The sequence below is a fragment of the Salvelinus sp. IW2-2015 genome, unplaced genomic scaffold, assembly GCF_002910315.2.
Source record: "Salvelinus sp. IW2-2015 unplaced genomic scaffold, ASM291031v2 Un_scaffold1135, whole genome shotgun sequence".
Lineage (NCBI taxonomy): Eukaryota > Metazoa > Chordata > Actinopteri > Salmoniformes > Salmonidae > Salvelinus > Salvelinus sp. IW2-2015.
The window spans coordinates 557,674-570,193 of record NW_019942747.1 but is presented as its reverse complement, the minus strand read 5'-3'; the positions used below and the strand labels follow the sequence as shown (position 1 = coordinate 570,193).

The window sequence follows — 12,520 nt, the reverse complement described above, 5'->3', positions numbered from 1 at the left end:
TACCTTTAGTCCATGCTTGTAATGCTATAGAGATACTGATGATCTAGTTCTAGAACAGGCATCTAAATGGTTTATTTGGTTAAAACCTTTTTATCATGGCCCGTGTAATGTTATAGAGATACTGATATAGTCTAGAACAGGACATGTTATTGTACCTTTATTCCATCTGTAATGTAAGAGATACTGATATAGTTCTAGAAACAGGACATGTTATTGTACCTTTATTCCATGCTGTAATGTAGATACTGATATAGTCTAGAAACAGGACATGTTATTGTACCTTTATTCCATGCTTGTAATGTATAGAGATAGCTGATATAGTTCTAGAAACAGAACATGTTATTGTACCTTTATTCATGCTGTAATGTATGAGATACTGATATAGTTTCTAGAAACAGGACATGTTATTGTACCTTTATTCCATGCTTGTAATGTATAGAGATACTGATATAGTTCTAGAAACAGGACATGTTATTGTACCTTTATCCATGCTGTATTGTATAGAGATACTGATATAGTTTAGAAACAGGACATGTTTTTGTACCTTTATTCCATGCTGTAATGTATAGAGATACTGATATAGTCTAGAAACAGGACATGTTATTGTACCTTTATTCCATGCTGTAATGTTATAGAGATACTGATATAGATCTAGAAACAGGACTGTTATTGTACCTTTATTCCATGCTGTAATGTTAGAGATACTGATATAGAACAGGACAATGTTATTGTACCTTTATTCCATGCTGTAATGTATAGAGATACTGATATAGATCTAGAAACAGGACATGTTATTGTACCTTTATTCATGCTGTAATGTATAGAGATACTGATATAGATCTAGAAACAGGACATGTTATTGACCTTTTATTCATGCTGTAATGTATAGAGATACTGATATAGATCTAAAACAGACATGTTATTGTACCTTTATTCCATGCTGTAATGTATAGAGATACTTGATATAGATCTAGAAACAGGACATGTTATTGTAATCTGTAATGTATAGGAGATGATATAGATCTAGAAACAGGACATGTTATTGTACCTTTATTCCATGCTGTAATGTATAGAGATACTGATATAGATCTAGAACAGGACATTGTTATTGTACCTTTATTCCATGCTGTAATGTATAGAGATACTGATATAGATCTAGAAACAGGACATGTTATTGTACTTTATCATGCTGTAATGTATAGAGATAGTGATATAGATCTAGAAACAGGACATGTTATTGTACTTTATTCCATGCTGTAATGTGTTAGAGATACTGATATAGAAGAAACGGACATGTTATTGTACTTTATTCCATGCTGTAATGTATAGAGATACTGATATATTCTAGAAACAGGACATGTTATTGAACCTTTATTCCATGCTGTAATGTATAGAGATACTGATATAGATCTAGAAACAGACATGTTATTGTACCTTTTATTCCATGCTGTATGTATAGAGATACTGATATAGATCTAGAAACAGGACATGTTATTGTACCTGGTAATGTTATAGAGATACTGATATAGATCTAGAAACAGGACATGTTATTGTACCTTATTCCATGCTGTAATGTATAGAGATACTGATATAGATCTAGAAACAGGACATGTTATTGTACCTTTATTCAGCTGTAATGTATAGAGATACTGATATAGTCTAGAAACAGACATGTTATTGTACCTTTATTATGCTGTAATGTATAGAGATACTGATATAGTTTAGAACAGGACATGTTATTGTACCTTTATTCATGTGTAATGTATAGAGATACTGATATAGATCTAGAAACAGGACATGTTATTGTACCTTTATAACATGCTGTAATGTATAGAGATATGATATAGATTAGAAACAGGACATGTTATTGTACCTTTATTCCATGCTGTAATGTATAGATGCTGAATATTCTAGAAACAGGACATGTTATTGTACCTTTATTCAATGCTGTAATGTATAGGAGATACTGATATAGTTCTAGAAACAGGACTGTTATTGTACTTTATTCCATGCTGTATATGTATAGAGATACTGATCTAGAAACAGGACATGTTATTGTACCTTTATTCCATGCTGTAAATGTTAGAGATACTGATATAGATCTAGAAACAGGACTGTTATTGTACGTTTATTCCATGCTGTAATGTATAGAGATACTGATATAGTTCTAGAAACAGGACATGTTATTGTACCTTTATTCCATGCTGTAATGTATAGAGATACTGATATAGATCTATCACAATAGTTGACAATTTCTCAATTTAATGGATATTTCATTGGTGTTGCAGTAAAATGTCTGTTTCCAAATTTAACCAAACAGAAATTACCATACTGTATCTGGTCTCATAACAGCTCCCTTAGGAGTTAAGGAGGTCAATGGATTCACAGCTCATACTGTATCTGAATTCTCATGTTTGTTTCCATTTCTGTGAGTCGCTGTGCCACAGAGATGGTCTGCCTCTGCTTGRTTTAACTTCATCCATAGTWCAGTGTAAACACCWGTTAGTCTGCTTTTCTGCTACATGTTGAAGAGGATTTGTAATCATGGCTCTCTTTTCATTTCTATTTACAGGACCTTTTCTCAGGGAGCTGTTGTCAAAGACTGGACTAGAAGATCATTATGAAAACAAGCTGACGTTAAGTTCTGTCCTTGAGATAAATGCTGATACTACATCAGATGAACCTCTTACCACTATGCAGTCACTTCCAGGGGCCTTCCTTAAGAAATTAATAATGGCAAATGTGAATGCTAGGAGTGTGAAATGTCTGACCACTGACCAGGAGGTTTCCTATTATGGTGTAGACAACCTGTACACTGACACTGATACTAGCGATGTCATTAATCCACTGGACCTGGTTACAGCCCTGTTTCTGTGCTCAGACGGTTTCCTACAGCAGGAGATGGTCCAGAAAATGTCCATGTGTCAGTTTGCTGTTCCTCTCCTGCTGCCGAACTGTTACACAAAACAAATCACTTTGATGCTGTGGGCCTTGAGGGACATAGTGAGGAAGTTTAGACCCTCTTCCCAAATGGCCACAAATGCTTTTGTGGAGGAGAGAATTGTACTCTCTGACATTCCTATGGTGTCATTTGTTAGGTTAGGAGAGAGTAGCTTGTCCAAGTCTCAGATCTTGAACAAGTTGCTTAGTAACCCTCAACAGTACCATGATACATTTGTTCATCATGATATGGAATGTGGAGATGTCCCTCGTCAAATCTCAGATGGTCTGGTTGAAATCAGCTGGTACCTTCCATGTGGGAACAGAAACATAGACATGTTCACTAAGCCTATGGTGGTGGCCAATCTCAGAGGAGATGTCAGGTCCTTTGAAACACAGTTCTCCTTTCTGTGTCAYACATCAGCTGCAGTTTACATTTTCATTGATGATTTGGAGTCAGATCTCAAGGTTTTGGAAGTAAAAATCACAAAAGCAGAGTTATTTCTGGTTGTTAACTCTCAGAAAAAAACCTTCAGGGTGGAAACATTGAAGAAAATGATCACAAACTACAGTATCAACCCAACAAATGTGATTGTGAAGAAAAAGCAGAATGATGCAGAATTTGTCAAAACTCTGCAGTCATCTGTGGGTGACATCATTGAAAAAAGTAAAAACAGATTGACAATTGAGAACATGGCTGACATGGCTCATCAGATGGGGGTTTGGGTTGATGAAGACTGTGATGAGTGTCAGAGTGCCAGGAAAATGGCAGATGAAATCACTAGGAGCATTAAAGACGCAATTCAATTCAAAGACAAACAGCTACCCTTACAAGGAACAATCTGGAAAGAGCCTTCCCAGTTGGAGAAAGAGAGATGTAGACTGAGAAAACAAGGGGATGAAGACATTGAACACTACAAGAGCTCTCTGAATATAAAGGAGAAAGAGCTGAGAAGGAAACAATATACWTTTGACATATCAGATGCAATGGCAAGCTTCATTTCAGGATTGTCTAGTTCAGGAGCGGAGCGTTCCTATTTCCTCAAATGGATGCGGATAAATCTGGACAATCTGTCACGTCAGAACATGTCTGCTTTGCGGGACCGGTACAAAAATCTTTGCCAACATTATCCAGAGAAAAAAGATGACATTAAACATTTGGATAAGCAATTATCTGATTGTTCCTTGGGTCTTGAACACTTCCTGCGTGAGTTGGGCCAGTTATATGAAGCTTCCTGCTCCCTCCCTGAAAGTAGCCTACAATGGCAACAGATGGAGCATCTCCCTGGATTGTGTGCTCAGATGCTGTTGGATGGCTTCCCCATTGAGCTTGTGGATGGAGATGCATCAAATATCCCTCTGAAATGGATATCAGCTGTACTGACTCAGCTTCATACTCTTGTCCAATCCAATAGCAAGATCCGGGTTGTGACAGTTTTAGGGGTCCAAAGCACTGGGAAGTCCACTCTCCTCAACACCATGTTTGGGGTCCAGTTTGCTGTCAGCAGTGGAAGATGCACCAGAGGGGCCTTCATGCTACTGATTAAAGTCAACAAAGACCTCAAGGAGGAGCTGAAATGTGACTTCATCATGGTCATTGACACAGAGGGGTTGAAATCACCAGAGTTGGCTCAACTAGATGACAGTCATGAACATGACAATGAATTGGCCACACTGGTGATTGGACTSAGTGATGTCACTATCATCAACATGTCCATGGAGAACTCCACAGAGATGAAAGACATTCTACAGATTGTTGTTCATGCTTTTATCAGGATGAAGGAAGTGGGGAAGAAGCCAGTGTGTCATTTTGTGCACCAGAATGTGTCAGACATGTCTGCTCATGACAACAACATGAGGGACAGAAATAAGTTGTTGGAACAGTTGAATGAAATGACCCAGGCAGCAGCCAGAATGGAGAAGAAGGAGAATATCACCAAGTTCACTGATGTGATGGAGTATGATCCAGACACAAGCAGCTGCTACATCCCAGGACTCTGGCATGGGACTCGCCCTATGGCTCCAGTCAATGCTGGCTACAGTGAGGCTGTGTATGATTTAAAAAAGACCTTGATGCAAGACTTAATAAAATGCCAGAGTAATGATGACATGACACATTTCCTGATGTGGACACAAAGTTTGTGGGAGGKAGTGAAATTTGAGAAATTCATCTTCAGTTTCAGAAACAGCTTGGTTGCAGATGCGTACTCCAGATTATGTTCTGAGTACAATGGTTGGGAATGGYCCWTCCAGAAGGAGATGTATACATGGATGGTGAGTGCTGAAACTYAAATATCCAATATTGMCATGACAGATCAACATCCCCAGAGGTCCATAAGAGATGTGCTACAAGACTTGATGATAGAAGCATCAGGGAAACTGTCATTGGGAGAAAAGGAAATCCAAGACAATCTAGTAAAATACTTTGAAAAACAAGATGGCCATGTCAATCTGGTGGAAAAATACAGGGAGGATTTTGTGTCCAGTGCCAAAACACTGAGACGAGAGACAGAAAACACTGTGAAGAACAAACTGCAAGGAGCTGTTGAGATCAAAGAGGGAATGACAGAACTGGACAACATCAAGAGTTCTCAGACAAGTACAATGGAAAAGKAGGTTCTGACTCTGCTGCAGAACTGTAGAAAGAAAGAATCTGTTCTATCAGATGAGGCCCTCAGTGAAGAGTTTGAAATCATGTGGAGGAAAACTCTGTCTGACATACACTTCAAAGGARTCCCAAGAAGAAATGTGGCTCAAGATACCTTCCTCATGTTACGTGATAATCTGGTAATGAGGGGGAGTTATGTAAACAAGATGTTGGTTGGAACCAGACTGGTGGATTGTGGGAGAAAAGCCTTTGTTGTGGAATCAGAGAGTTGGTGGCAGCAGGCTAAAAACTTTGCAAAGCACTTGGATCCCGACCATCACAGGAAAAAACTACAAGACCTCTGTGATGACATCATAAGACAGTGTCAGGAGTTTATAACCCAGAGGGTGAAAAGCAAAACKGATTACCATGACACTCACATCAAAGAACTGCTTAGAATAGTTGACAAAACATTGCAACAACACACACAAGTTAAAGTCAGTGAGGAATGTGAGGTTTCTCTCAAACAACACATCTGTGGCAGAGCAGCCAGAGAGTTCCAGAAGATGCATAATGATTTCATTGAAGTCAATGACCCAAGGAAGTGTCTGGAACTGTCTAAGAACAAGTACCTTACTGAGTTTATAGACTTATTTCATAACCGAGATCAGTGCCTAAAGAAAGCCAAGGACTTCACAAAGCTCTGTCTAGAGCCAGCTGTACAGGACTATGTGTCCAAAATGATTGGTCCTGATGTGATTGATGAAGTGAAGAKAGGTYAAGGGTCAGAGGTTTACAGCACCCGAGGGGCTTTCCAGTTCTCCATTTTGAAACAACTCTTGACTGATGGAAAATATGAGAAATATAGAGAGTACATTAACCATTATGAAAGGTTTGTGAAGGACTGGCTGTTTGACCAGATTGTCCAACGACTCTCAGAGGAGAACAGTCTTAAGAAACTAGAGATAAAACATCTGTCAGAGATCATCACAATCATAATCGCTGCCATTTCAAATGTCAGCAGTAAAGCTACTGTAAATGATATCAAGACGTTCATTGGCATTATTTGCGAGGCTCTTAGAGAGAAGCTTGTCTTTCCCAAAGATGCTCTGGATTCCATTCGTAGGCTTATTCCTGAAGAAGCAAACAGAGAACAGTTTGTTGTCATCCTCACAGAGTTAGTGGGAGAAATGGAGCGGTCACTGGCAGCTGAGTACAACAAGGGAGGAGACATCAAAGAGAGACTCAGATCTCTTCCATTCAAGCCTCAGGAGGAGTTGTTCACCAGTCTGTTTGGCTGTGGGAAGKAATGTCCCTTCTGTGGTGTACCTTGTGAAGCAGGGGGGAAAGAGCACTCCGAACACCATGCCTCCATTCACCGTTCACTAGGTATCAGTGGTGATAGGGAGAGTTATTCACAGAAATTAGTATTTGAGATATGTTCATCTCTTGTGATTAGTAACGAGGTGTTCTCCAATGCCGAGACTGGAGGAAAATATCACCCCTACAAGGACTACCAGACATATTACCCTGACTGGATCATAACTGGAGATTCCAGTATGGAGGCTTCAGACTACTGGAAGTACGTGATGGCCACATTCAATGAGACAATCGCTGATGAAGTAAATGCACGTCCTGCTGATATCCCAGAGGACTGGAAGGTGTTAACAAGTGATGACGCATTGAAGAGCTTGAAAAGGTCATTCAACATGAAATAAAGTGGAGTACTATATCATGACTTGTTGACCAGAAACATGATTGACTTTTCATAGACTTCACAACCAGAAATGACATCACAGAATCAACATATGTAGAGCCAGTCGTCTCAATACAGTTTTTGAAATGTGCAGATCTGTCAAAACCCAATGCAATTTAGAAAAGAACAAATGCAGCAGGAAAACATATTTTATTCTATATAACATACTGTATTCTATATAACATTTTATTCTATATAACATATTTACAGATGCATTCATAAACTATATGACGTCTTAGCAATTCACAGATCTGATGTTCCAAAATGAAATATGTAGCTAACACTTTGAATTTGAAGTGAAAGGAATACCATTTTCTAATCAGATGTAGATGTAAGCCAAGCGCTTTAAGCAAATTCAGAAATCCTACAAATAAGAAAAGTAAATGTGAACACCAACAGGTTAACCAASAGATTCACAGTGTTATGATAATGATTTTATTTTTTATTGATGATGATTATCTTGTTGTTGATTAGGATAATTGCATTTTTGTTGTTGATGATGATTTTATTTTTGCTGTTAATGACAACAAGTATGGTGATTATGTTAATAATGTGAGATTGAACTCTGTAGAGATGGAGGGAATAACTTTCAGTTGGCCAAACTGATGAAGACAAAAAAAGTTGATATTGTTTATGATGTCAAATGTTGTTTTTCTGCAGTGAACACATATTTTACAGACATAATGTAAAATAATGCAAATGATGAATATAAATCAATGTAACAAAACATTATTTGGTTTAAAAACATTCACTTGGAATCTGTTGTAGYCTATACCATTTTAATCAGCTATAGACAAATTAAGGTGCACAATGTGAGCATTAAGTCAAATCAAAATTTTATTTTCACATGCTCCGAATACAACAGATGTTAAGGTTTCACCTTAACGTGAAATGCTTACTAACAAGCCCCTAACCAACATGCAGTTTAAGAAAGACTTAAGAAAATTTACTAAATAAAGTAAAAATGGTCAACAACAAAAAAAGAAACACAATAAAATAACAATAACGAGGCTATATACAGGGGTACCGGTACCGATTCAATGTGCGGGGGTCCTGGATGGTAGGAAGCTTGCCCAGTGATGTACTGGGCCATACGCCACTCTGTAGCGCCTTACAGTCAGATGCCGAGTAGTTGCCATACCAGGCGACTAGTGCAGCTGTAAAACTTTTAAGGATCTGGGATCCATGCCAAATCTTTCTCCTGAGTGGAAAAGGTGTTGTCGTGCCCTCTTCAGACTGTCTTGGTGTGTTTGAACTGAGTTTATACAGTAGTGGCTTAACCCAAGACCTAGCAACCTCATAACCTGGCTATACTGAGTTTATACGTAGTGACCTTAACCCAACAACTAGCAACCTATAACCTGGTCTATAATGAGTTTATACTGTAGTGACCTTAACCAACAACCTAGCAACCTCATAACCTGGTCTATAATGAGTTTATACTGTAGTGACCTTAACCCAACACCTAGCAACCTCATAACCTGGTCTATACTGAGTTTATACTGTAGTGACCTTAACCCAACACCTAGCAACCTCATAACCTGGTCTATACTGAGTTTATACGTAGTGACCTTAACCCAACACCTAGCAACCTCATAACCTGGTCTATACTGAGTTATTACTGTAGTGACCTTAACCCAACACCTAGCAACCTCATAACCTGGTCTATACTGAGTTTATACTGTAGGACCTTAACCAACACCTAGCAACCTCATAACTGGTCTATCTGAGTTTATACTGTAGTGACCTTACCCAACACCTAGCAACCTCATAACCTGGTCTATACTAGTTTATACTGTAGTGACCTAACCCAACACCTAGCAACCTCATAACCTGGTATACTGAGTTTATACTGTTAGTGACCTTAAAACCAACACCTAGCAACCTCATAACCTGGTCTATACTGAGTTTATACTGTAGTGGCCTTAACCCAACACCTAGCAACCTCATAACCTGGTCTATACTGAGTTTATACTGTAGTGACCTTAACCCAACACCTAGCAACCTTATAACCTGATCTATACTGAGTTTATACTGTAGTGACCTTGACCCAACACCCAACACCTAGCAACCTCATAACCTGGTCTGTTCACCAGTCTGTTTGGCTGTGGTGAGGTATGTCCTTTCTGCGGTGCACCCTGTGAAGCAGGGGGAAGGAGCATAGCAAACACTTTACATCAATTCATCGTCCACAAGGTCTAAAGGGTTCAACGTTCAGACCTACAAAACAGTTACAAACTAACATATGTTTCTCTGATGTGACCAGTGATTTATTATTCATCCACCCCCTGGTGACGGGAGAGGATGGTCATCCCTACAAGGACTACAGGAAATATTACCCTGACTGGATGATAGCTGGAGATCCCAGCATTGAGGCTTCAGACTACTGGAAGTATGTGATGGCCACATTCAATGAGACAATCGCTGAAGACACACATGCACTCCCTGCTGATATCCCAGAGGACTGGAAGGCATTAACACCTGATGATGCAATGAAGAGCTTGAAAGAGTCTTTCAACATGAAATAAAGTGGAGTTCTACTGTATATAATGACCGTTGTTTACCAACATGTTAACATATAATTTAACATTCAAAGAGTTGACAACCAGAAATATATCCAGAGTTATCACAGAATCAAAATATAAGGAGCCAGTCGCCCATACAGAACCGCTTGGGGCTCCCGAGTGGCGCAGCGGTCTAAGGCACTGCCTTTCAGTGCGAGAGGCGTCACTACAGACACCCTGGTTCGAATCCAGGCTGTATCACAACCGGCTGGGATTGGGAGTCCCAAAGGGTGGCGCACAATTGGCCCAGCGTCGTCCGGGTTTGGCCGGTGTAGGTCGCCATTGTAAATAAGAATTTGTTCTTAACTTGCCTAGTTAAATAAATAAAAAATAAAAATACAAGAGTTGTTGAAATAATGTGCAGATCTGGATCACATAAAGTCGTACTGGAAATACATTCATAGATAATATGACCTCTTAGCAATTTACAGATCTGCTGTTCCGTAAGGAAATAGCTAGCTTCATCAATTATATGATCTCTTAGCAATTTACAGCTATTTCCTTATGGAACAGCAGATCTAACACTTTGAATTTTATGTGAAAGTAATACAATATTCTAATCAGAAAGTACATCAGAAAGCCAATTCAGAAATACTACAAATAAGAACAGTAAATGTGAACACCAACAGATTCAGAATTGTTTTACTTGATAATGTCCATAAATACAGTACACAGGTAACTAAGGTGCTATTCTGCATTTACATTTACATTTTAGTAATTTAGCAGACGCTCTTATCCAGAGCGACTTACAGTAGAGTGCATACATTTTATTACATTTTACATACTGAGACAAGGATATCCCTACCGGCCAAACCCTCCCTAACCCGGACGACGCTATGCCAATTGTGCGTCGCCCCACGGACCTCCCGGTTGCGGCCGGCTGCGACAAAGCCTGGGCNACCGGCCAAACCCTCCCTAACCCGGACGACGCTATGCCAATTGTGCGTCGCCCCACGGACCTCCCGGTTGCGGCCGGCTGCGACAAAGCCTGGGCACAAACCCAGCCCAGCCTGGGCGCGAACCCAGAGACTCTGGTGGCGCAGCTAGCACTGCGATGCAGTGCCCTAGACCACTGCGCCACCCGGGAGGCCTGGGTTCGCGCCCAGGCTGGGCTGGTGCCCAGGCTGGGCTGGTACTGTAGTTTGTAGACATATTGTGAAATTATGGTAATTGTTGACATTGAAAGTATAAATGTAACGATGTACGCTGAGAGTCGGGAAGCAAGTTTAGGGAGTGAATACATTTAATAAAATGAACAAAAACACAATCATGGTCCAAACATACCAAGACAGTCATGAAGACGACAAAACCTTTTCAGTCTCGTGAGGGGGGAAAAGATTTGGCATGGGTCCCCAGATCCTCAAAAAGGTTCTACAGCTGCACCATCAAGAGTGTTCTGACCGGTTGCAACACCACCTGGTATGGCAACTGCTCGGCCTCTGACCGTAAGGTACTACAAAGGGTAGTGCAAACGGCCCAGTACATCACTGGTGCCAAGCTTCCTGCCATCCAGGACCTATATAATAGGCGGTGTCAGAGGAAAGCCCATGAAATTGTCAAAGACTCCAGTCACCCAAGTTAGACTTTTCTCTGCTACTGCACGGAAAGCGGTACCGGAGCGCCAAGTCTTGGGCCAAAAGGCTCCTCAACAGCTTCTACCCCCAAGCCATAAGACTGCTGAACAATTAATGAAATCGCCAACGGATTATTTACTATTTACAATATTTATTATCTATGCATAGTCACTTCACCCCTACCTACATGTACAAATTACCTCACCTGTACCCCCGCACACTTACTCGGTACCCCCTGTATATAGCCTCGTTATTATGTTTTTTGCTTTTGTCTATTTGGTAAATATTTTCTTAACTCTTGAGCTGCACTGTTTGGGGGCTTGTAAGAAAGCATTTCACATTAAGGTCTACACTTGTTGTATTCGGCACATGTGACAAATAAAGTTTGAATTGAACAGTGCAGCGACATGAAACAGATACAGAAACAATGACGACTCGGGAAGATACCAAAGGGACTGACATATATAGGGCAGGTAATCAAGGAGGTGATGGAGACCAGGTGAGTGTCATTATGCGTTGAAGCATGTAACAATGGTGACAGGTGTGCGCCATAACGAGCAGCCTGGTGACCTAGAGGCCGGAGAGGGAGCATACGTGACAGTACCCCCTCCCCGACGCGCGGCACTAGCCACAGGACGCCGACCAAGATGACAATCCCAGGGATCAGAAGCGGACCGGTCACCTCTGACAAGGCGCGGGAACCCGTCAATCTGTCTGAAGCGTGGGAGCATGGCGACCTAGAGCGCCGAAGAGAGAGCATTCGTGACAGTACCCACTCCCCGGCGCGGTCGGCTCCAGCCGCAGGACACCGACCACAGGGACGATCCTGGGGACCGGTCGCCTCTGCTGAGGAGAAGAAACAGGACGAACCGGCTAAGGAGTGAGAGCCTGATGAGCCGGCTGAGACCTCCCAAGTTACCTCGGTCGAGGCACGGGAACCTGTTCACCCAGCTGAGGCACGGGACCCTGTTCACCCAGCTGAGGCACGGGAACCTGTTCACCCAGCTGAGGCACGGAAACCTGTTCACCCAGCTGAGGCACGGGAACCTGTTCACCCAGCTGAGGCATGGGAACCTGTTCACCCAGCTGAGGCACGGGA

At 41.1% G+C, this 12,520-nt stretch overlaps 1 protein-coding gene across 3 annotated transcripts in view; it reads left to right on the top strand.

Moving 5' to 3' along the window:
* The window catches only part of LOC112069861 (interferon-induced very large GTPase 1-like), an 80,546-nt gene extending 72,531 nt beyond the window's left edge, over positions 1-8,015 (top strand). For all 3 annotated transcript variants that reach the window (XM_070438753.1, XM_070438752.1, XM_070438751.1), the window contains one exon: positions 2,573-8,015. In XM_070438753.1, coding sequence (XP_070294854.1) covers positions 2,573-7,245 — 4,673 coding nt within the window. In that variant the 3' untranslated portion in view covers positions 7,246-8,015. The remainder of the gene's footprint in view (positions 1-2,572) is intronic.
* The last annotated feature ends 4,505 nt before the right edge of the window (positions 8,016-12,520 follow it).